The sequence below is a fragment of the Crocodylus siamensis genome, chromosome 2, assembly GCF_052110815.1.
Source record: "Crocodylus siamensis isolate JL-2025a chromosome 2, ASM5211081v1, whole genome shotgun sequence".
NCBI classification, from domain to species: domain Eukaryota; kingdom Metazoa; phylum Chordata; order Crocodylia; family Crocodylidae; genus Crocodylus; species Crocodylus siamensis.
In genome coordinates this window covers 67,879,308-67,905,319 of record NC_143396.1, presented here as the reverse complement: position 1 = coordinate 67,905,319, position 26,012 = coordinate 67,879,308, and the positions used below count along the sequence as shown (strand labels likewise).

General features: G+C 45.6%; 1 protein-coding gene and 1 long non-coding RNA gene across 3 annotated transcripts in view; both read right to left on the bottom strand.

Annotated features, from left to right (window-relative positions):
• Positions 1 to 486: 486 nt before the first annotated feature.
• Positions 487 to 12,332, bottom strand: LOC149870370 (uncharacterized). The gene is made up of 3 exons (XR_016440438.1): positions 10,061 to 12,332; positions 5,449 to 5,636; positions 487 to 901 (listed from the first exon to the last, which is right to left on the bottom strand). It is a non-coding gene; the product is annotated as an uncharacterized LOC149870370 (long non-coding RNA).
• A 1,618-nt stretch (positions 12,333 to 13,950) lies between these two features.
• IRF2 (interferon regulatory factor 2) overlaps positions 13,951 to 26,012 on the bottom strand; it is a 79,817-nt gene continuing 67,755 nt past the window's right edge. Inside the window, exons 7-9 of one of the 2 annotated variants that reach the window (XM_090036112.1) lie at positions 24,623 to 24,787; positions 16,990 to 17,036; positions 13,951 to 15,284 (exon numbers count right to left, since the gene is read on the bottom strand). In XM_090036112.1, the coding sequence (XP_089892238.1) occupies positions 14,976 to 15,284; positions 16,990 to 17,036; positions 24,623 to 24,787 (521 nt within the window). In that variant the 3' untranslated portion in view covers positions 13,951 to 14,975. The remainder of the gene's footprint in view (positions 15,285 to 16,989; positions 17,037 to 24,622; positions 24,788 to 26,012) is intronic. The other variant, XM_090036113.1, reaches the window with a different exon arrangement.

Here is a 26,012-nt window from a genome sequence, read left to right as displayed (position 1 = left end):
CCAAAGTTCTGCCTGTCACAGACCAGCATACCACATGCAACTGGCTCTGCTGCTGGCAGTACATGGAACTCATGTGCTGCGGGCTGCGTGCAGTGCAGGGGGTGGAGCTAGCATGCACACTTCATAAAGCATGTGGGGGCAGTCTAGAACCAGGCCTGCATGCTGGACCAGGCTGTTCTAGAGCAGGCCTACAGACTGGCCACACATCAGTTCCTGTGCACAGGCGCCACATATAGCATGAGCCACATGGCCAGACTGGCCACATGCTGCACTGGACTGGGACTGGCACATTCTGCATGTGGCCTGAGGGGTCAGTCTGGGGCATGTGCTGTATGTGGCACCAACGCCGGATCAGCCCTGAGTGGTACATCCAGGGCTGACCCAAATCAGTCCCATAAATTGGCCCTGCATGCCAGATCCAGCCTGCAGGGCTGGTATGGGCTCCACATACAACCATGTGCAGAGCCAGGCCAGTGTGTGCTGCATGTGGTACATGGGGCTGGAGATGGTGTGTGCACTGTGGGCAGCACCTGAGTTGGTCCAGGGTGCATGCTGCAGGTGGCACCTGCACTGGACTGGCCCTACAGGCTGGCTCCAGCATGTGGATAGGTTTAACGCCCCTATTTTAGACTGCTCTGTGGTTGCTTTTATTTTGCTCTATTTTACATTCTTTTTTTCCAGGAGTATTTGAGCAGCCTTGCCATGCTGAAACAGCTCACAAAACTTACTTCCTTTCTGCAAAGCCCTTACTTTGCATTGCCATTTATATTTTACTTGCATTTATTTGTCCATTGTGTATTGTCACATCAAGGAAGCAAAGGTTGTAACATCAAAGCTTGTGTTTCCAGATACTGGCAGTTGTAGACACAGCAAAGCATTCTCAAAGCACAACGTCATGACACTGTGGGGCCCAAACAAAAGAGGATTTAAAAAAATTTCCTGGAAACACTTGGCACATGTGAAAGAAAGCTGGAAAAATGGAATGCCTCTACACATTTCTGAGTGAGTTATATTGCATGGGCTATGGAAGAGGGGACCTTGCAGAGATATGGGGTTAAGGCAGGGGCGGGCAAAATTTGGCCCGCGGGCTGAGTGCAGCCTACCAGGTCATTCTAGTCACCCCACAGGGCCCCTAAAAATTTAGACAATTAATATTTATCTGCTCCTGGCTGCCTGTTATGCGAGCCTTGATGGCTTGCCAAAACTCAGTAAGCTGCCCTATGCCTAAAAGAAATGCCCACCCCTGGGTTAAGGGAAAAGAGCCTTGAAGGACATAGCCTCTGTGGTATTCTCTCCCTTGTAAGGATTTATCTGTTACTTGAACACCTCGTATTCTGCATATCTGGTAAGTATAAACAGAGATTAAGTATCCCATCCTGCATGGCTTCCCAGAAGGTCTGAACATTTTCAGTTCCCATTGACTTCATGCAGAGACTGCTCAGCGCTTCATAGAACAAGGTGCCAAATCCCAATCAGAGCTCTGAAGGCAGATCCTTCTGTCTGGCCAAAACGAGGGCAAGCTATGGCAGGTCCTGTCCCCTGACACAAACTCAGCTAATTTCAGGGCTCCTAACTTGCACTGACTGTTCATGGCTCCCCCTGACAGCTGGGGATCTCTTGAGGTGTGTGGAAGGGAGGCAGCAGGATGAGCAGATGCCCCCTTTTCCTCATGACATGGTAGGGCAGGCAGAGGTCAGTATAAGACAGGGGCAGGCAATTATTTTGGGTGGAGGGCTGCTTACTCAGTTTTGGCAAGCTGTTAAGGGCTGCATGGATAGCCCTGCCCCTTGACAGGTGCCCCACCCCCTGGTCACCATCTTGGGACCAATGTCTCAGGGCCAGCACTCGTGGGGCCCAGAGCAGAGTGCAGGCTGTCAGGAGTCTGTAGAGCCGGGTTGGGCTGCGCCAGTGGGAAGAGTGGAGAGCTAGCCTGGCTCCATAGAGCCCTTGCTGGTCAGGACCCTGTACTCCTGCCACCCTGCTCTGGGCCCTGCCGGCCCTGGCCCAGGACACCAGTGTGGGCCCCATGCACCCACTCACTCCCAGTGCCCCCCAGCTCTGCGGTACAGGCGGGGGGCAATGTCCAGCCCCAACACCCTGCTCCATGGCAGGGAATGAGCTGGTGCTGAGCGCAGGGAAAAGTGGCCCCTCCCCTGCCCTGTGGCTGGCGCTCCCTGCTGCAGCCACTTGCAGCCCATGCGGGGCTGTTCTAAGCAAGCATAGGCAGGGGCCGGGGCGGAGAGGCAGCAGATGTTTTCAGTTGGCCCAGGTTCTGGGTAGCTGCTGACAGCTACAGAGCCTGGGCTTGGGGGCAGGTGCTTTGGGTGGAGGGCAAGGGGCACAAGTAGGGCATCTTGCCATGTACCAACTACCCTCGTTTTGAGCAGGAACAAGCAGCCCCATGCGGGCTGCGAGCGGCTGCAGCGCAGGTTGCTGGCCACGGGGTGGGCAAGGGGCTATGTTTCCTGCACTCAGCACCAGCTTGTAATCTGCCCCTGTTCCTAGTCCAGGCCCCGCACCAGCTCCGGGCTCAGCCACTGCAGTGCAGCTGCCACCACCGCCCCTGTGCTGCCCAGCGCGACCTCCGGGTAGGTAGCAGCAGCAAATGCTGCATGGCAAGCAGGGGGGCCAGAGCTGCTGCCGCCGCACACAACCCTGACAGGAGAGCCCAGAGCCGGTGCAGGGCCCAGGCTGGCAGCGGGGGTGGGTTACAAGCCAGTGCTGAGCACGGGGGGAGAGCAGCCCCTCCCCCACCCCATGGTCAGCCCCGCACCTTGCGCTGCAGCCGCTCACAGCCCCGCTGCCTGTCCCTGCTCAGGACAGCCCCAGGTGGGCTGTGAGTGGCTGCAGCAGAGAGCACCAGCAACAGGGCAGGGGAGGGGCTGCTTTTCCCTGTGCTCCTTCCCTGCCCCCTCCCTCTTACCTGAGTTTCTGGTGTGGGGCAGCCACATGGTCCCTGCTGGGGCTTCCAGCTGCGGGGGCAGGGCCAGGCAGGCTCTGCAGTTGCAGAAGCTTGCCGAGAGTCCTACTGCCCCTGGTTCCTGTAATTTTTGACAGGAACCAAAGACAGAGAAATATTAATTTTCTAAATTTTTTAGGGGCCCTGCGGGCTGGATAGAATGGCCTCGCAGGCCGGATCCGGTCTGCAGGCTGTATTTTGCCCATCCCTGGTATAAGAGGAACTGGAGAGGCTCCACGGTACTAACAGGTTGTCGAGCACTGAGGGAATTCTCCAAACATGGTTTCATGTGGCTCTTGTGCCCAAGTACTGCTGAGATAAAAGAGTGGGAATTTTTTGTAATATTTCATTAACAATCTGCATGACTCAGTTTACCCACGTCTTTGGCATGGTACCCACTAGGATAGAGGGAGTGAGATAGCACAGTTCAGACCTGCTTACATGCCAGAAGCCCACTCTGGTACTGAACAGAATCAATGCAAATCCAAGTGGAGTACACAGGGGAAGAAAAAGAAGAGTCAGTGACCGAAAACTAACTTTTAACAATAGGCTGCCAAAGATGGCAGAAGCTGTGGATCACAGCTGCTCTGCTGTTGGTACAAAGGATTCCAATCAAGGGGAGATGGACCCACGAGGCTCATGGAGGAACAGGTACGTCTTCTCCCTGTGTGGATTATGGCTGGATTTGCCATGCTCTCCTAAGGATCCTACATGCTATATGCCAGTTGATTATAAATGCTGGTTTATTTTGTATAGGTGGCATTGCATCACTGTGTCACTTTACTTACATGCAAATTGCATTGCTTCCTTCATGGGTGGAAATCCCTAATGGGGTTCAAAATCGTTTGGATCAACTATGGGGAGAAACATTGGTGTTGTCCCTCAGGGGCCCAGTCTTGGAGCTTAAGAGGCCTTGAGGCTTACTCTCAAACTGAAGCTGTACCTAAGGGTTGGCTTAGATGGGGTGCTCAGAAAGCCTGTAGAAGGGCTGGGAAACAGCTTCCTGAATTTTTCCATGTCAGTTCCCTCTCACAGTTCCCTGCCAAGGAACACAGATGTTTTGCATGCTTCTTGAAGGTTATTTATGAGATGACTAAAATGCTGAGCTACAATTTTTTTTACAGTTAACAACTGAAGAAAAAAAAAAGCTGATGTGGAAACCCCCTATCAGAGGAGGGCAGGATTGTTAAAATTTCCCTTCATACTCTGCTCGTGGTTTCCTAGTTCTGCTCCAGCAACAGGGTGTGTGATAAATTATAAATTCATATTTCTCATCATGACCGGGTCATCTTCGTGCATGGAAGTTTGGCTTGTAGTAGTATGTTCCTTGAAAACTACCAGCAGTTTGCATATCACTTTCCATCTGAAAACTAAAATCAAAGTAATAGGGAATGTTTTGGTAAATGAAAAGAGTAAACTGCAATTAGAGAAATGAGGGTTTCCATTCACATCAGCAAGGGCCCAAGTGCAGTCCATTTTCTCTTCACTTGAAGATTTGCCATGTAAAACAAATGTCATTGTTAGCATGTGGCTGATCAGTAATCATCGACGGCAGAAATTGTTCAAGCAAATTATTTAATTTCAAATCTGAAACGATTTATGGACAGCATCCTGTGGCTTATTTTAGAGTAGGAGGTAGCCCCTCCCCCTAATTTATACCACTGGTATCAGTTCATCACACCACACAAAAAGGGGTGACTTTATCTTCCTTGTGTCCTCAAGACACATATGTTTTCTACAAGGCAAGCACCTTTTTAGGCTTAAACTCCCACATAACTTCTCTCTATTGACACACCTTTTCTGTACACTCCCTTCTGTACACTCTGTTCACTCAAGTGTCTAAATTGCATCTGTATAACTGGTGAAGACACTGCAGGTTTGACCACAATTGCCTGGCAGTTAGTAGAGAAGTAAGGGTCTGAATCTTATTCTATATCTGTGCAGCATTCATCACACTAAGCCCTGATCCTGAGTGAGGCTTCTGGGCATCACCATAATAGAAAAAAATATGATGTGATAAAACTCGGCCAGTATTTTGGAAGAACAAGTAGGTCCAACTATTTCTTTGGATGAATGGGCACCATTCTCCATGGCCCCATCTCCACACTAAATGTAGCATGAGTGACTATAGTGCTTTTAATTGCACTGCTCTGGGAGGGAAGGGGAGGGGGGAGTGCCTCCTAAGCTGGAAACCATGCATCTGTGGATGCCTGCTGCTACAGGTTGCCTAATTGGCCTTGTCATTTAACAGTGCTTACTAGCCTGGCTGAAGTGCATCTACACGAGATGCAATGAGTTACTGTGCAGTAGCGTTGAAAAAAACTATGCTGAGATGGTATTGTGCAGTTATTTAGTACTTGCTTATGGAGTCTGCCACTTGCGTAGATGCAGCCAGTGTGGATTCAGCTACACTGCTTCTGGTCTGAGATGCAGCCTATCTGTGGCTGTAGTATCCTTCAGGGTGCCAAAGCAAAGCATGGTAAACTTACCTGTAGACAGGGCCTTCGGCTTCCATGGCACATGGCTTCTATGAGAGATATATTCTTGTGTTTCAATACAGAAATGCAGCCTTTCGAGTTATGCAGAGCTCTTGCAAGCAGCATTAATGTGTGCGAGAGGGACTGGTGATTTTTTTTTTTAATCAAAGAAGGTAAGCCACAGGGGGAAGTGTAACAAGCTGGAAAACAAAAAAATGAATGTGGAACAGGTCACTCATTGTGTTAATGTTGAGGAAACACTGCTTCTCCTGTTATACCATCACAGTAATCTTTTTTCTGATGCAAAACAGACTAAAATAAATAAGCACAACCCCTCTCCCCTTAGGTATATAAAATGGCATCTGACATGTTTTTGTACATACTTCAGGTGCTTGCATTGAAGACTTTTGAGAGCATGTTGAAGAAATAATGTTTACAGTGTTACTTCCTGTGATAAAGAAATAGTCCTTCCTCAGTTTTCATTAGTCGTAAGGTTGGGCAAAACAGCCATAAAGTTAGTGGAGTCATATGGAGATTATTTTGGCCCAGTTTGTCCTATACAAAAAGGATGGACCTAGCACAGGCATGAAGTAAGTGTTAATACCATGTAACTTTATGGGTTTGGCTCAATATTCATCAGTCAAAAGGACCTGGCATTTTCCTGCTTCTGTTGAGAGCGCTGGCCTCTGGTCAGAAAAGTATTTAAGTTGCTGTATCTGTTATAGCAGTTCATGTGGTTGCTGCTGCAGATACATGATAAGAACAGAAGCATGAACTTTAAAAAGTTACAGTGGGATTTTAGTTTTTGAAGTTCTTTAAAAAAAAAACAAACCGTTTTTTTATGTGAGCAAAAATACTACTGAAAACTGAAACTAGAAAGCATTGAGTGAAGGAGATAACATCTTCAAATGGAGCACATGCAAAAGCAGCAAGTGTTAGAGCAACTGTTCTTAGCACTGTACAGGCTGGTTTCCTGCTGTTGTGTTAAGTTTCACCTGCAAAAGCTCACATGGGGTTAATAAAGTTACTGTTGCATAATCCTGGCCAACTCTACATTGCTGTACTGCTGTTGTAAAAGTGATAATTCCCTAAACAACAGTTAGTCTGAAGAAAACCTTACAAAGATAGCAAGCTTTTACCTACACCCCTGCCCCCATGACATTGTATGATTCTGTGCATAAAGGCAATGACAAAAAAAATCAAACTATAGAAATTACTATAACACCATGGGAATGAATGAGATGGTTTAGCCAGGGATGATCCCGCCTTGAGCAGGGGGCTGGACTAAATGACCTCATGTGGTCCCTTCCAGCCCTACTCTCCTATGATCCTAAGTCCTCTAGCACTTAGAAACCATGCTAGTATACTGCAACGGATGACTAATTTTTTAACTAATGTCTCTGAACCATGTTTGTGTCTGATTACAAGAAACATTTTAAAAAATTGAAAGATTAGTTCTATTGATGGCAGTAGAGTTCAACTGATTTATACCTGCAGAGAACTTGGCCCACAAGAAAATGTAGCTAGAGGGTCAAATTCTTCTGGGTACCATAACAGCATGCAACAGTACAGTTGAATTATTTAGTTTACAGCTGTGAGACTGAGCTCAGAATTAGCCCAAAGGGTCTAGGTATCATAAACTACTCAAGACATAACAGCTCTAACATGAAAAGAACTTTATCCATATTAACCAATGTATTTAAAGCTGCATCATGTAAAAATGGCCAGGACAATTACTGCTTATCCACAAGCTGAACTTCATGGCTAGGGACAGACATTCAAAAAGCCTGAGTCTGAAGTGATTCAATCTTTACAGGTTAGTCTAACCTGACTAGGCTAAACCAGTTTGTAACCTTAGAGACATCCCAGAAATGCAGGGACATGCCTGCAGTGGCTCAGGCTAGAAGCTGCGGGGCACTAGAGCAGCCCTCCCATCCCTTCCATAGTGCTCAGCTGAGAGGGGTGTGGACAGGCCCCAGCAGGATGTTCGGATTAGAGAGGGGTTCCCCACCCCTCCTGACCAGCCCAGCAGGGAATTGATACCACAGTATTTACCACCCCTAACTCGGTGTTTATCAGCCCATTTTGAAAACAACAGAGGGACATTACTAATTAGCTGTTGATTCTGCCTTTGTCCCATCTCCCACAGCACAGACCATAGCCAGCACGTGGTCTGCTAGCTAATGCTAAGAGGTGTCTGTGTAAGGCAGAGGGACCTGGGAATTCCTGCTTAGCAGGGAGTGGTGAGGGGAGGGGAGAGGGAGCAGGGGCAAGCCAGGCAGATGCCTGCAGTCTCTGCTGAGCTGCAGCCAGGGAGCAGAGGGGAGAGACCAGCCCTGCTGTGGAGCAGAGAACCCTACCCAGCCCAGAAAGCAGCTGGGATGCTGGGGGAGTCTGCTTTATCTTAAACCAGCAAGTGGTCTGGGACAAACATTGTATAAACCAGTTTGAGCCAAATCAGTTAAGTCTGATACTACATTCAACCAGGTTCATCTCAAACTGGTTTCAGCCATTTTCAAACTGTTTTATGTGCACTGAACATCTGTTCTGTTACAGGCTTAAACCATTTTCTGATCACTTAAACCAGCTTATGTGTAATGTCTGTCCCTAGCTCATGAAACTCACATAGTAGCACTGCTGTGAGCATCTTGATCTTCCTCACACAGCAAGCAAATGTTTGGACAAAATTCTGCTTGTGCTAGAATTAGCTGCTGGCCTCTCGGTTTCCTTCCTTCTGATAGCTGTTTTCATGATGGTTGACTGAAAAATCCTGCACCTGTTAGAATTGCCACAAAGAAGGAAATCTCCTTTTTAAGTACCAGTATTTGCTGAAATATTGGGCATAGGTTGTCTCTTCTCCAGCAAGAAAAGCCATACAGAAATGAAACAGAACAGTACTTCGTAATGTACCAGGGGAAATTGCAGTAGGAGTATAGAAATGTCTCAGTTGATAGCACGTATAAGCAGCCTAATGAGCCAAATCATACAGCAAAAGTAACTAAGATGAAGTAGCTGGAAAGAATATAGATTACTACATGTTACATGGACCTGTCTATAAAATATCCTGACAGGAATATTTCATGGGTACGATTTTCAAAAGGATTTTAGTACCCCTTCATTTTTTTTTAAAATAAGCCTTAGGCAAATTCCATTACAATGCAGATCCTAACTTTTAGGCATCTTACTGGTTTGTGGAATCTACAGCTCTGAATTAGACACCTTGGCTTTTTAAACTATGTCTCGGGGTGAAGTACCCATGCCTGACATCCATAAAAGCCAGCAGGTAACAAGTCTCCCAAGTGGCCAACTGGAGATGTCAAGCAGGGGGTCTGCGTGTGAAGCTCCACCCTTCTCAGGGACTTATGGGGCCTAAATCTGGACTTCAGATAGTCCCATCTTATTAGCTGGGATTCACCAGTGAACTCCCAGAGTGACATCAGTACCAGAAAGACATACAGGCCCATGGCTGAACCCTTTAAACCTACCTGCACATTCCATCGCTGGCCTCAGAGTAGCTGTTCTTAGACACAAAACTTTAAAACCAGATTGAATGGGGAATTGTGGAACAAGAAATCAGCCACAGATTGGATTGTGCTAAGCACTGTTTGAAGACTACAGATTCATAGCCCATTTTCCAGATTAGGCTTTATAGCCCCTAGGTCCTGCAGTAGGGTAACTGCTTTATTTTTCTCTCCTACCCACCTCACCTCTCTTTTTTTCTCCCCACTTTCTTGCCCTTTGTATTTTAATCATTGCTTTCTGTTTAGAAGCTCTGCTTCCTGTACCCCCCTCATAGCAGCTGATGAAGTAAGCTGCTGTTTATGAAAACTTATGCATCTCTGATTTAGTTTTTAGTCTAGAACAGGGGTGTCAAAGATACAGCTCATGGACCTTCATCTGGTCACTGGTGGTGCCTCTTGATCACAGAGTTGACTCATATGCAGCACATGGTGCCCACTGCAACTGGCCTAAGCACCCATGCCACACACATTACCCACTTTGGGACTGCACTGCACATGTACCCACCCTGAATAGAGCAGGTATCATTTGTACTGGATCTGTTATGTGGGGAGTAGGGGGAGGGGAGAAGGTGGTCCACAGGTCAGATCAGGTGCCACTCATTAGGTCCATGGAGACAGTTAAGTTTAACATCCTGAGCATATATGGTTTAAATCTACCCTACCTGCTTTCAGGCTAATAGGGCTAAATGCCTCTCTCTATTATTTAGGGGCCGTGTTCAGCTGTCTGTTCAGGTGGAAACAATATGGGGGCAATGTGTTTGCTGAACCAGTAGCTCTCCAGGGAGAAGACTGGTAAATCCCCAGCTAGAACAGAGACAAAGTAGGGATTTAAAAAGGACTTGTAGGAGAAACAAATGCTGTGGGAGGTGATTTTAGCCTGGCTAAAGGAAGACAAAGGCATGCTCTTGTAGGGAATGTGCTATTTAATTCCAGAGATTTCATGATTCAGAAGAAGCACCATGAGCTGTGGGCACAGACATAACGAGGACTTGTGCCCTGGGCAGATTCTGCAGGAGAGCAGGGTGGAGGCAGGGGGGCATGCTGCTGCATGCTGGAGGGGTAGGGGCAGGGGCTGGGGGATAGAGTTGGTGCAGGAATCTTACCTATCCTGAGGATTCAAAAACAGTCCCCAGCTGCTGCTGCACTGTGGGGCTGCTTTTGTTGTCAGAGTTCAGACCACACGGGGTTAGAGGAGCAATTCTGGTGCACTCATCCACTCCCAATTATGCTGTGGCTGTGGGAAAATAAACCTGAGTTTATTAGCTGATCCTGTCTGAAGCTCTCAAAGAACGGTCACAACTGAAACTGAGTCAGGGAAAGGCATACAGGTGTGCTCATCATTTTCATTTGGATTTGTGTATTTATCTACCAGGATAAAGAATACGTGTTGGAGATTCCTCTCTGCCTGACTGAGGCCTGTGTTTGCCGTACGTACTACAACTGTTGCAGGCCCCTAGGGAATTGCACTGAAATCTCAATGGCTATAAGGTTGGAGCTCTGGGAAAGGATATGCTTAAGCTACGGTGGAATTTAGTGAGTTTCACAGCCTAATTGCCATGAAACCGGCTCCGTAGGTGTGCCAGAACACCAAGAAAAGAGAGTGATGGAACCTCCTTAGCTAAAGGGAAGTTTGAGTTTACAAGGCCGGTCTGCTGGCATCCAAACACCGGTGAAAAACCCAGCAGAGGGTGTGCTGACATGGCTGGACATGTGACAGATACAGATATTTAGGAATTTATAATGGCAAAGACATTGCTATATCCTGCAAAACCTGTTGCAGCCTAATTCCCTAAATTGTGCAACATCACCAAGGAAGTTGTGCTGGTGCAACTGTTACGGTTTTAAACGAGATTTGAATATCTTTGTAAAAAGGGAGGGGGGTGAGATCTTGTGTTTAAACACGAAAGGCCTCAGATGAGAGAACTCTGGGTTCTAATCTGAAATGAGCTAATAAATACACCTGGGTAAATTCACATCTGATGCAACTTCAGTTACTGTGACTAAGTTACACCACAGATGAATCTGGCTTATGACATGATAATAAACCAAGCCTCTTTGCTGGTTCAAAACAAAGCCTTCCTGCTGTGACAGAGTGATAAACAGATGTTGTAGCTGAACTTAATTTTTCTGGGTGAAGGACTGCAAGTTCGTACTGAGCACTGATTATATTCCCATATGTGACTATTCAGTCCCAGCTCCTGCAGCTAGTTACTCTGTAAATTAGGTTTCTGTACATGTTTTGCTTCTATGGAAAGATAATTTAATTTGACAGATTGTTTGCTGGACAAATTGAAGATGTTTCCATCAGGTTGTTTTAATCCTCTGTCTGTGCATGTGTATTTTGTGTGCATGTGAGAGAGATTAGAGAAGCAGGGGACTAGAATTATTCTTATTCACACTCCTATTGAATATTCTATTCAAACTCCAACCTTTAGAAAACAAACTGTTTAAGTTTCAGGGGGGGAGGGGGGTTATTTCAGCTGCTGAGGACTGTTGGAATTTGGTAGCAGGGAAATCTCTCTGTTTGGTGATTTTTTTTGTCAAATACAGGAAACATTCAGTTGATTCGCTTCCATGGGAATTAGGTGATTCAATAACTTTTAAGGAAATAGGTCTGAGTAAAAATGGAGTGTCCATTGTGCTTGTATCCAAGCATGGAGGGAACACTCCTTTGAATCTCCCCTCTCCTGGGCAGCGTCCCACACACTCCCCCCTAGAACTTCAAAGCAGTGAGAATACATAGTAGTAAAGTCAGTTAGCTATGTAGTAAATCTATGTTATTATAAAAGTAGAACAGTCACATGCTGCTTAGGTCTGCTATGTAGTAAATTGCTCACATCTAGACTAGAGTTATCTCTTGAACAATGTGTAGTAACAACATAGTATGTCTCCTGAGTTTACTCCCCTAGTCAATATTGTTCAATGCAACATGTAGTAAGCAGCAAAATAGGTCCCCCACCACTTAGTTACCAGGGCTGTAATAATGCCCACTGTGAGCAGCTAGTCTGGAAAAGCTAAACCCTATGTGTGTTCCCTATTACTGAGTCAATTTATTGTGGATTGAAATATGGGATGAGTATACAACAGAACCGTATAGTACATCGTGTTCTGTTCTGTGCCCCTAACAAAAGTTGAGAATCAGTTTTGTTATCATTTAAATGGTTTTTGCAATAATAGTCAGGCTTCAGGAAACTTCAGGCTCAACATTCATGACTGCATTATTTTGAATGTCTGGATAACGTTAGGACCACTTATGTAGTTTTGCAAGCAAAGATAACAAGATTAATCAAACCTCACATTTCAGAGTCCAAGCCTTTGTAGTATCAAGGAAATTATACTCCCTTTCTTGCATTGCATCCTTCCCAGTAAGCTACAATCTCATAGTAAATAGCTCATACTAAGATCTTATATTAAGTAGCTTTAAACACAAACCTGTGAAAGATGAGATTTACATGGTGCACTGAACGTTACAGGAGAGATGTGTGTGCCTCTTATTGTGCATTCACTGAAGCAGTGATGCAGTTAGCATTTGCGTGCTACTTTATTGTCCTTCTTTGCAGAACTTAAAGGCAAATAAGGCCACTTTCACTACATGATGGCCCCTTCTTTTACTGCACTTTGGAGACAACCAGAATACATTAAAGTAGACTAAATATTTATATGCCTAGAAAAGCTCAGTTCATGAGTGACTGGTGCCTCCTGACCCCGGGGGGCACCTGCAGAAGCCGTTGACCCTGTCAGGGAGGGTACCAGCTCTACCAACAGCATCAGTGTCAGCCCTTGTGTACCCCCTACCAGTCGCCTATGGCTCAGTTGATTCCACTCAGGCCTTCAGCTGGGTTTAATAAAGCAAAGTTAGGTCGAGAGTCTTGCCTAAAATCACCCACATTAACTGTGTTCTGTAGACACTGACAGCAATACTACACTGTGGATTTTAAACAGAATTTCATGAGACTGGTGCTAAAAATGGGGAAAAAAAATTGTATTGAGTTAGTAATGCAGGAAAATACTAAAGGCCAAATCTCTCCCTTTTTAATTGCCAGCTGCCCTGTTTCCTTATGGTGCTGACTCCTTTTTCTGTTTACTATTTCCTGGTATATTTGGTGTCACTTAAGCCGTCTGAAGAAAGTGGAAGTCTAATAACAGAATTATAATAGCATTGTAAGAGCACTGGATCAAGGATTGTACACACGTCAAATATATCTTTTTAACTCCCATGAGGCGGTACTAATACTGTAATTTCTATAGATACGAGGTTGATGGCCTAACAACCGAACACACATTCCTTTGGAGTTAGTGAAGTTACTCCAGGGATGAATCTGGCCCAGAAATTCTAAGGTAGTAAATGTCATCAATTTTCAGTGCTGCCAGTATAAGTTACAAATACACGGTACCTCACAATATCAGGCTCTGAATGATTTGCCTGCAAAGGACTCTGCACCTTTATCAAGATACTCAGTACAGATGACAGTGCTTACAACCTATCCTCATGTGGTGGCTGTGAGAGCACTTACAAGATCAGAACTCAGAAGGGAATTGACTTGGCTGCCAATCTTATGCTCACTCCATTAGTAATAGTAGATTCTTATTAGTTGCTCTTTAAAAAGAAAGTAGCACTATCCCCATTTCACAGACAAGGACACAAAGACATAAAAAAAAAATCAAAAAAAAAAATCAAATGACTTGCCCAAAGTTACACAACATCTCAGTAGCAGAATTGAGAACCAAATGTAAGTCCTCTAATTCCCAGTTGCATGCCCTTGAGGCCACGCTTGAACATGATGCCTTTAAATACTAGTTCCTTTTTTTACCTGTGTTTTGCTGCAGGGTAACACTTCCCTATTTAATTCAAAACATACAGTTTACTTCTAGAGCCTAAGGAAAGGACTAATCCCAATAGTTCAGTTTGAGAGGATTCACCTCTCACTTTCATCTTGCACACTCATGCTCTTCAGGGAATTTCTGTAAAATGAAGGAAAGACAGACGCTATAATTATTAGAAATTTAACTATATACCATATTTATTATCAATCCACAGGATAATTTGATTGCTACAAGAGCTCATAAAAGCTATTTCATCATTACAAAATTAAAAAAAATGTGCCACAAGGATGTAATAACTGCCAATAACCAAGAACTGAATCTTAAAATTATAAATTTGCTGTAGAAAAGATTAAAAAAAAAACAATTATATTCACTTTAGAATTTTACTTTGAATAAAATATTCCCCGTATAAAAAATAAAAAAGCTTGCTCTGGTTAGAATTAGAGTATTTTTCTTTTCTAAATCTGGATATTTGCATAATATCTCTGTAATAGTTTTCTTTTTTTTCTTTCCTATTGTACCACGCAGCATTCAAGCATAGAAGATTAGAAACAAACATGAGAAAAGCAATCTTAAATTGTATGAAATCCACTTGGGAAGTTTTACCTTCCTTTTCTTTACCCTCCTCCTCAAAGACATATTAACAAGAATAGCTTGGAAAAGAAACAGGAAAAGTGGGGACCTTGAATGTGCCATTAATTCGAGCAAGGTAATAGAAGGCCTTTTTGTAAGTGCTTTTTAATAAGGTGCAGAAGCAGACTGCAACGTTTGCTAGTGCTGCACTATGTACATATTCACAATAGATCTTTATTTAAAAATATTCCAGCTACTTCACATTTTCTCTTCCATTCTGAGGCTTTCAGTTCCATCACAGCCTTGACTGTAAGAAGTGCATCAGCACCACTACTTCTCTTGTGGTTGTTGGTCCTCTTATGCAGTACTGGAACTTATATAAGTGGGCCAGAGTTCTGTTTTCCTATGCAGTAACCTTGTAAATCCATCTGGTTTCAGGTATACATACTGATGGCTGGAATCCTGAGTTAAGAAAACTCCAGTACTGGAGTCGGCCACAGCAATGTTCTATATAATCAAGGCTTTCCCTTAGATTTGTCTAATGTGCATCAGAGATGCACCTCTTCTAGAGAAACATAAAATACAAAAACAAAACAAAGCTAAAAACACACAGCCAAAGGCTTAGCAGCTCTTGACTCTTGACTGGGTGATGTCTGATGTTTTCTTGATGACACTAGCCCGTGTCTCCCGATCTGGCCTGTTACTGCTGGTAGAAGCTGTAGACACTACTTGTGGGAGAGGGATATCTGGGAAGGCGGGCCAGGAGTAAGGCAGTGAACAGGGTTCTTCTTTGATGGTGACCTGGAGGTCTGGCTTGTTAGAAGTCACAAAGGTAGCCATACTGGGAAGCAGATGGGAAGGATTCCTCATCCCCATATTGCTCAAGTATTGTTTGCCTTCAATGTTTTTCTTTTGCCAGTGAAGCCGTCCCTGAGTGGAAAGAAACAATAAATGTGATTTTGTAAACTCTTTCAGCAATTGGATAGAGGGGCTGCTCTATCATCTTTTTCAACCATGACCTAAACTAAGAGTCTGCTTTCCAAGTAATGGATCAGATACTCAGGAAAAGCCTGTGCTTCTAACCTTTTCTTATGCAACTTTATTATGCAAATCCAGTGGCAATTATTGATATTGGAAAAGCTTTACTGTGTGCTTAGCTAGCTACTCTGTTGTCCATGGAGCTCAGGGCGTTGTTCCACAGAGCACTGGCTCCACCTCCCAATACATGCAGTAACCCCAGGTTCTACCTGGAGAGGGACTCATACATTGGCGAGCTGGGTGATTTTACTGCAGAGCTAATGCTCCACCTGAACTGAAAAAGCAAGCTGGAGGTGCTTCCCTTCCCCAAGCTGTCCAGACTGTCCCAGGGATCCTTTTGAGTTAGGCCTTCCTTTGCTTGCAGAAGCAGGAGGGAAAATAATAACGACACAGGGTTCAGCTTTGTTTTAGGGTCACTTCCCTCATTCATGCCCTTTTATAAACAACCCTGTGACTGGCAGCAGTAGGAGCTCAGCTGTAGTACAGCATGCTGCTCAGCAAAAGGATATCTTTAACATCCTTTTGAATATTCTCTTCTTTTTATTGTGTGAGGTATTATCAGGACTGTGTGTGTTCACCCAAATCCTCATTTGGGAGCAGGACTGATTGGAGCTTGGTGACCTTCAAAGATTATGCACTAAGAAAGCTAGCACTGCTGAGTATCTTCAAGTTTGTACAACAGAATTCTTTAATAGAAAGGGCTTTGCAGGGAGGCCTTTCAGGAACAGAAACCCTGAAGCCCTATTTTCAGCTGTTTTCCGCCGCGCGCGTGTATGTGTGTGTGTGTGTGTGTGTGTGTGTACGCGCGCACACGTATGTGCGCACGCACGTGTGTGCGCACGCATACATGTGACTAACTGCATGCTTTGCACATAGCCTTACATGTGCAAATGGACGTACAGGCATGTTTACAGTTACAAAAGTAGAGGATGCAAATAGAAAGGTATTCTCCTAGGTTGCAAAGAACAAGTGCACAGAATTTTGGTGGTGTGTGTGTGTGTTCTCCTTTGCCTTCTTTTCATCCAAAGCATGAGAGATTTGTCAGGAAATCTGCTAATCCATATGCACCAAGTTTTCAAGAGCCTTTCTATCATTGTTGTCATTATCAGTCTGTTTCCTGCCTTTGTATGAATCAAAATGACATGTAAGAAGACCCAAACAAGGATGTTTGTAACCAAGATAAAACACTAAACTACTCTGCAACAAGGACTAAGCAACCACAAATGCATACATACATGCACGTGTGCGTGCATGCACATGCACACAGCCTCTCCACTGATTTTCTCTCTTACAAAAATGTTATAATCTGTTAACATTTTTCTAAACCACACATTTCATGTTCCTATGTGAATTAGTTTACTTGTAATTTTGACAGATCAGGAGGGAATTTTACAGGCATTAATCTACTTTTGCAAGCACTTGAGCATTTGTTTCCACACAGACTGCTCTCCAACATTCCTTTCCTCCAGCCACTGTTAAAATTAATACTGACTCAACAGAAATGCATTAGCAGAACAGACAAGGAGATAGGACCTCTGCAGCAGATGGCAATGCTTTTGAAAAACTGCTCTCAAGTGCTATAAAACAAAGTGCTTACCTCTGCATTTTCTTCATCACTGGGAATGCTGTCTGTTGTTTCACTTTCTGTTGGTCAAAATGGAAGTAAAAATGAAAATTGGCATTATTTTACCAGAGTATTAAAATCCAGCTAACCTGATGCACTCCCCTCTAAAAACAAGAGGGTTTTTAGCTGCTTCCAAACTTGCAAAGCCTAAAAAAGTCCCCACATGCAATGAAAAAACAAACAGTCCAAAAGATTTAATGCCCTGTCATCCATAAACTGATTTGACCTGTAATATGAGGCCTATAAGTACAGGTTTCTCAATTTGGGAGCAATTATGCAAGATAAAAATCACACGGTTACCATAATAAATGTGTCTCTACACTGGAAACAGAACATACTAGAGGCAGAAAATGCTAAAGAAAAGCAGACAAGGTTATCTGGGAAAATGTGATATCTTTTATTACACCAACTGACTAGCTGGAAAAATTGTTCTTCGCAAGCTTTTTGGTACTGGTGCCTGTCATGGACCATGCCGGGACAAGAAATGTAAAACCTGCCAATATATTTCCACCACTCCCCCAATAACTATGCCTCACAACAGAACTGTCACCATTCCTGGATCTTACACCTGCACCTCCAGAAATATATCTCATCCAGTGCACTGTATGCCCTGATGGACACTACGTAGGAGAAACCAAACAACTGCATACCAGAATGAACGCACACCATAAATCTATCAAAGACAAAAATGCCCAGTTACCTGTGGGTGCACACTTCTCACAAGACAACCACTCTCTCTCCAATCTCTCAGTTCTAATCGTCAAAGGGAATTTATAAAACACCTTTGTAGACGAGCCTAGGAACTTCACTTCATAAATCTAATGGATACAAAAAGTCATAGACTAAATATAGACACTGGATTTATGGCACATTATAACCTGCCTACCATCCGATAACCCCAGGTAAACTCTTTATATTTTCCCAGCTATATTTTATCACCTGTGGACATTTCCCTCTTTTGTTCCCCCTCCCACCTGTCTCACACTCATTAACTCCTATCCCCTCTGATCTTCCCTGCCATACATACATTTCCATTTTCACAGCCTTGCATTTTGTGTTATGACTTAAGCTTCTATTTGACCCTAGACAGAAGACAAAGACCAGCAGACTCTCCCTACACCGAAGGAAGGGCGCCTGTGCCTGAAAGCTTGCAAAGAACAATTTTTCCAACTATTCAGTTGGTCTAATAAAAGACACCACATTTATCCAAATAACTGTGTCTACCTATGTCCTTAGACTAACATGGCTACAACTGACACCAAAGAAAAGCAGATGCGCAAGAGTTGTATCAGTGCTTAACTTCAAGAGCAAACGAGATAACTTACTTTTCTTCAAGAGACTATCATACTAGAAAAGAAGAGACCTCTCTCTCACCCATTACTGTGCTTACTACCTGGAAGAGCAATATCTGGCCTGGCTTGGAGGTCACAATCAAAGTCCATTCAAAGACTTTTGTACTGTTTCAGAAGGCAAAATCTCAACCAAAGGTGCCAAAAACTGGTAGGTAAGAATGCTTTTACTTTTTGCCTCAAGGACTAATCATCTTTGCTTCAGTTTTATTATTGCTATTGTTAATCCCCGTTTTACCCTTAGTTGCTATTCCAAGACCCTCCACAAAACATGCATACCCTCCCTCCACTTCTTCCTGGACTGCTGCACCCACACCTCATCTTTTCTTTAACTGCTGCATTTACATGCACACACACACCTGCATGCCCCTTCTACACATGCCAGTAAAGGCATGATTGGATCTAATGTGTGATCCACACATGCATGGCAGGAAGTGTGATTGTGGAATTTCACATTAGATTCAAATTGCACCTTGTTGCCAATATAGAGGGAGCTTGATCCTAGGCTCCTCTTTGGTAAATGGTGTCCCAGCCATGGAGGCCACATGCAGCTGGGACCAAGAGTCCCATACCTGAGGGGGCTCTCAGTCCTGGCTGCATCACAGATCAGATGAGAGGACCCTTGGTTCCAGCTGTGTACATGGCCCAGCCAGGACCAACGGTTTCACAAACCCCCAAGCCTTGGGGATCGTGGCTATTGCAATCTCCTGGGCTCAGGGGTTTCATACTGGACATGGTGCATCCCTGTGGCTGGAAGCCCTGTCAATTGTCAGCACAGAGACCTGCTACAGGTGCCAATTAAAGCTCAATAGATTCATAGATTGAAAGGCGGGAAGGGACCTTGGAAGATCCTTGGGTCCAGTCCCCTGCACCAAGCAGGAAAGATAACTGGGGGTCAGGTGGCCACAGCAGGGTGACTGTCTTAAAGATTTGCAGGGTAGGTGATTGCACCATCTCTGGAGTGAGCTTATTTCACAGTCTGGACACCCTGACTGTGATGTTTTTCCTACTTTTGAGCCTGAATCGATCTTTCAGGAGTTTGTGGCCATTACTCCTGGTTTTCCCCTTGGGTGCCCTGGTGAACAGCAACCAGCCATAAAGTTAGGACACATTTTTGAGGTCTAACTTTATTGCTGGTTGGAGCTTTTTAGTGTGTGATAAGTACTTTGCATGTGTTGCTGATCTTAAGGTAACTGCACAATTAACCAGTGAACCAGTATTGTGCAATACCTGTAATGTCTGGAGGAAGCCACACACCCCTCTCATCAACTGCTTCACCATTACATGTCTATACATTTTCTGTGGTTAGTAATCCCCATCTAGTGCTTGAGACGCATCTCATCATGCCCCAACCGATGCATCTCCACAATCCTCCTCATACCCAGGACATCTGCATAACCAGGCATGCACGCCAAAATCAGCCCCCAGCCAAAGGCCTGTGCACATGTATTCCCCCTTGCCATCCTCTTGACCACTGTACCTCCACACATACTGCACTCATAACCAGAACACTGTAGTTCCACATCCCCCACACATCATCCTCTGACCAATATCCCTCTGCAGACAGTGCAATCTTGTCAATCTCTAACCACTTTATCATCCTTCCCTTGCTCTTTATATCCCACTTTTAGCCCTTCAACCACTGTAGTGTCACACAATTTTTTTATCATCCCCTTGACCTCTGCACTGCTTTCATCATCCTGACTACTGCATTTCAGTGTCCCCCTTTCCTGATTACTGCCCTGCCATCTACTCTTTCCTTTCTTCCTCCACAAACCAGAGCATCTCTGCGTATGTACACCCTCATCCTCTAACCACTGCAGGTCTGTAACCTCCCTCTTCATACCTTTCATCATTCCCCTATCTATTGCCCCTCCATACACCCACACATCTCTTTGACCACTGCACCTCTTCAGATATCTCCATTTTACTCTTGATGTCTGCATCTCTGGATACACCCTCTTCCATCCTCACCCTAAAATACCTGCACCTCCTTACTCAACCCCCAATCATCCACTTGATGACTGTACCTCCACACATCCCCCCTCTCATCACCACTTTTTCTCCACACACACATACTGCCATCATCCTGACTACTGACTAAAGAAGTCCTTTTTCAAATACATAGGGAATAAGAAGAAGGCATCGGGTAATGTGGGGCCCCTACAGGACAGGCGCAGCAAATGAAAAACTGACCTCTTTAACGAATTCTTTGCTTCCATATTTCTGAACAGGGACCGGGACATTTCCCCCACTAGGATTATGGACGGACCCAAAGGAGGCACTGCCATGCCTAGGGTCAGGGACAACCTAGTTAAGGAACTTTTGGAGGGGCTGGACGTGTTTAAATCAGTAGGTCCAGATGCTCTTCACCCGAGGGTGCTGAGGGAATTGGCGGGTGTCATAGCGGGGTCCCTGGCATGGCTTTATGAGTGCTTGTGGGGCTCTGGCCAGGTACCAAATGATTGGAAAAGGGACAATGTGGTCCCCATTTACAAGAAGGGGTGAAAGGAGGACCCAGGTAACTATAGGCCAGTCAGTCTCACCTCGGTCCTTGGGAAGACCTTTGAGAAAATTATCAAGGAGCACATCTGCAAGGGCCCAGCAGGGAAGGTAATACTCAGGGGCAACCAACATAGGTTGAGGGCAGATCCTGCCTGACTAACCTGGTTTCCTTTTATGATCAGGTCACAAAGTCCCTGGATGAGGGCGTCAAGGTAGATGTCATCTTCCTGGACTTTAAGAAGGCCCTTGACATGGCTTCCCACCGTTCTCTTGAAAAAACTCAATGACTCTGGCATTGATGTCTACACAGTCAGATGGGTGGCAAATTGGCTAGATGGTCACACCCAGAGAGTGGTGGTGGATGGGTCGTTTTTGACCTGGAGGGATGTAGGCGGTGGAGTCCCCCAGGGCTCAGTCCTGGGGCCTGTACTGTTCAACATCTTTATCAGCAATCTGGATGGGGTGTGGAAAGCACGCTGTCCAGATGTGCTGACAACACCAAGATGTGGGGTGAGGTGGGCATGCTGGAGGGGAGGGACAGAATCCAGCTAGATCTAGACAGGTTACAGAGGTGGGCAGATAAGAATAGGATGGAATTCAACACAGACAAGTGCAGGGTACTGCATCTAGGGAGAAGGAACTTGCAACACACCTATAAGCTGGGGAACACCCTTCTTGTCAACACAGTGACAGAAAGGGATCTTGATGTCACTGTTGACTCCACGATGAACATGAGCCGCCAATGCGAGGAAGCAGTCAGTAAGGCTAACCACACCTTGTTGTGCATCTACAGATGCATCATAAGCAGGTCCAGGGAGGTAATTCTTCCCCTCTATGCGGCATTGGTCAGGCCAGAGTTGGAGTACTGTGCCCAGTTCTGGGCCCTGCACTTCAAGAGGGATGTGGCTAGCATTGAGAGGGTCCAGAGGAAGGCTGCTCGCATGGTCCAGGGGCAGCAGGCCAGATCCTACGGAGAGAGGCTAAAGGACCTGAATCTATTCAGCTTCCACAAAAGAAGGCTGAGAGGGGATCTGGTGGCTGTTTACAAACTCACCAGGGGGGACCAGCAGAAATTGGGTGAGATTCTGTTCCCTCAGGCACCACCCAGGAGTTACTAAGAATATTGGCCACAAATTGTTAGAGAGAAGGTTCAGGCTGGACATCAGGAAACATTACTTTATGGTTAGGGCTGCCAGGTTCTGGAATGGACTCCCAAGGGAGGTGATGCTCTCTCCTATCTTGGGGGTCTTCAAGAGGAGGCTGGACAGATATTTGGCTGGGGTGTTATGACCCCAGCACTTGTTCCTGCCTGGGGGTCGGACCTGATCATCTGTTTAGGTCCCTTCCAACCCTAAGCACTATGAAACTTCATCCTCCCCCCCCACCGCCCGATTTCTGCTTATTGCCCTTTCACAAAAACTCCACTCTTGCGCTCCTCCAACAAATGATCCATGAACACATTCTTTTCATTGTCTTGAAGAGTGACCTCCACATACAGCACAACACCCTCGTAATTTCTGCATCTTCACTCTCTCTCTCCCCCCAGCTTTTATTTCACAATGGTACCTGTATATAAAAGAGTTGCACTGGACCAGCTATTGCAGGATGACTGTTGCATTACAGCTATCCTGGTCAATTTTCGCACGTAAACAAGCCCTAAAACTAGGGCTTTCAGTTCTGCTTTCAAGCCCAGATCTCTTGAATGCCTGTACACAAAAATGCTACTGCTCCTGAAATTTGGCGAATTACACCCAACCATAAGCTGTGAGGTCAAAGGAAAGGCAGGAGAGAGCAGCATTTCAGCATGACATGAAAAGAAAAAGAAAAGCAGGTGTAAACAAGAAGCAGGTAAAGAAACACAGCAAAGGAGGTGAAGCAAATGAGACAGAATCCATCAGCAACAAAATGCTGGGCAAAACAGGCTTTGCAAGGAAGCTGGTTACTGAGGTGCACAAAAATTAAAGGACAGAGATGCAGGAAGATTATCTGAATCAATGTCACGCCAGATGAGAGATTGGCAAAGAGTCTGTTGTAAAAATATCAGACAACCATAAGCATCATTCATATGAACAGCTTTGAAAAGGAGTTAGATGCAGTTTAGCAAAAAAAAGGTTCTCTCTGGTACAGCTGTCCACTTTTTAGGTAAGGATAATGGTTTAAGACATGCTGTCATACTAAGTCTCTGTATGATAGGCCTATGTCCTCACACTCAGTGATACTGAAGTAGGAGACAGAAGTGAGAATATCTTGAAAATGTCAGGATTGGTGGCAGCCCTAACATAAAGCCTAGAGCCTTCCTATTCTTCTTTCTGCCCTGAGAATCATTTGCACTCTTCAAAAAGATATTCATGGACCAGATTCCCAAGAGCTGCTGTGGTACTAACTCACAGGAAGACAGGTGATTTAAATTCCCCTCTCAACTATCCCCATCACAGACTAGCTGTACCACAGGCAGGTACATAAGAATAAGTAAAAGTAGCCTACTCACATCTAAGATACCAACACAGCAGCAGGGACAGGGACAATACAACCAGGCCTCTTTTTTCCCCATTTGTACCTTCTAAGTTGACTACAAGGAGTGGTAATAGCGTAAGAGTCATAAGAGTCACCATGTTGCCTAGAGGGAGACCTGTCTGTAGGTCTGCCTCATGACAGCAGGAAGGTGCAGAGCAGATGCATGCACTGACTTTGCTATGTTTTCAAATGATTTATTTTGATTGCACAGATGAGCTTCAGAGAAGCATCTTTGCCATGCTGGCTCATAAAGGGAGAGTTTTGAAAAAAAGTGCAAATGTTTCAAAGCACTCTCTCCCTTTGACAATAAATTTTAAGGCATCTTACTGCCTTATCCTTCCCAAAGCCACTCTGAATTTCTGGAAATCCCTGACTAAAGACGCTGGGAATTATGATCATATATCAACCTGTGGCAGACTAATGTTGGAGGTAATCCCAAGAGAACATCACAGTACTTGCCCTGACCTTAAGAGGTTTTTTAAATGAAATTTTACCTGGAACTAATGTACCCTAATTTAAACACAAAAACATACATCAAGTCAAACACGAATGATTTCATATTAGTGTTGGTCTATAAGGACAACACTTCAGTTTACCCCCATCCTCCCAAGGCTTGTAATCAAGTTAACAGCATATTAAAAATGAAGGATGTGAGTGAAACTATTGCTACCTTTCCAGATTGGCTTTTATCAGTAGCTCCTCTGGCTTTGTATTCTGCAAATCAGCCTATAACAGACATATCCACTCTCCCTGATGCTTCCAATTACTCACTTTTCCACTTAGCCCAGTTGTCCTAAGCACAAAGCAATCATATTGCAGAGACCGTCCTTAAACTTTAGTCATCAAAGGTGTTTTAGCAGAGAAAGAAAACTTTGCAGCTCAGGTTGACAATGCTCCCTTAAAAGATGTGTAGACCTAACTGCTTTACATCTACAAAGGTTTATTTTCCATTTGTCATGCTAATAAGGGCTACAAGATGACTTAATGGGAGCTTATGTTTCCATCTTAAAATAGATATGGATTCTCATTTCCCAGAGTAAAACTAGGGAAGATTCTGTGAGTATTACAAGTCAGGTTCAGTAAAATTACTAGCAAAGTGTAAATCCCATGACAAAGAAACCACCTCCCACCACCCCAATGGTGACAATGACTTAGGGCCATTCTATGGTACCCAATTCTTTATGTTAAAAGCTTCTCAATCTCGTGCACTTTCTTCGGAGGAACAGCCATCTGCTTACCTGCATACGAGGAGACTGGGGAGATCTGCAGGGGATACAACTGACTTATGCTCAGGGGCTGTTCATCACTCTCTGTTGTCACCTCTACCACTTGGCAAACATCTGGAGGATTGGCGACTATCATCTGCTCTTCAGTACTGCCATCCAAAGGGGACTGACCTACAACTTCATCAGAATAAAGACAAGTTATTTAAAGACCTTTTGACTATTCAAAGATACATTGTGCAGGAAGGTGACCTTATGTTTGGGTTAATCAAGGTGGAAGCCCACTGCGCCCCCACTCCCCTGAAGCCCCATAGCGACCCCCAAAAGCCATGGAGCACCTCGCCGACCCCCAGCACAGCCGGAGGTAAACGGGGCCCGTCGTGCGGAGGAGGTTAACCCCAGACAGTGGGAGGAGGTGGCTGAGTGGACCGGGAAGGGTCTCGCCCCTCCTCCAGACCCTACTTTCCCCAGCCCCCCAGGGAGCCTCACAAACACGCCGCACAAACAGGCACACTTGTCTACCCGGTGCATGAGTTAATGCAGAGTTCACGCAGGAGGGTGAGTGGGGGGGCCCCCCCCGAGGCCCTGCCTGTGCACCCCCAGCCTGTGGAAGCCAGTCCTAGCCACAGCCAGGGCACCAGCAGCATGACACGGGTGGGTACGTGCCACACCCCTCGGGGTCTGCGGCCCCCTCCTCCAGCGCCTCAGAGGCCTCCACGCAGATGGAGCCCCTGGCTCTTGGCTGCAGGGGCTGCCTGTCACTTTTTCAGGCTCTGAGGCCCACGAGCATGGCCACCTGCCCTTGTGGGGTCTGCTCCCTTTTGGGGTCTCTGGCACGCCAGCTGGAGGAGCTCCAGGCCACAGTCCACAGACTGCGTGCCATCAGGGACCGCGAGCAGGAGACAGACTCCTACTGCCAGGCCCTTCTCCCCTGGGAGGCGGAGGGTAGACCACGGTCTCCCTCCAGGACAAGGGAGGACCCAGGGACCTCCCATGCTGTCCAGCCAAGGGGATGGACCAAGGTGGTCAAGGGCCCTAAGACCCGCCGCACCAAGGACTGTGCCCCACTGGAGCTATGCAACAGGTACAAACTTCTTCCAGCCCCAGCTGAGCCTGCTGAGTTGCCAGCTTCCGCAAGCAACATGGGTACGACTGTAGCTACTGCCCTCACTCTCCCCAAGACAAAACACAAAGTCTTTGTCATGGGAGACTCCATCCTGAGGGGGCAATTTGGCACTCCAACCCCTTAGCCCAGAAAGTCTGCTGCTTCCCACAAGCCCGCATCCAAGACACTGGGGAGAAGATTCCTAAACTCCTCTAGCCCACGGACCACTATCCCATGCTCCTTATCTATGAGGGCAGCAATGACACAGCTAGGAGCGCTCCCAGCCAGGTTATGAGGTGC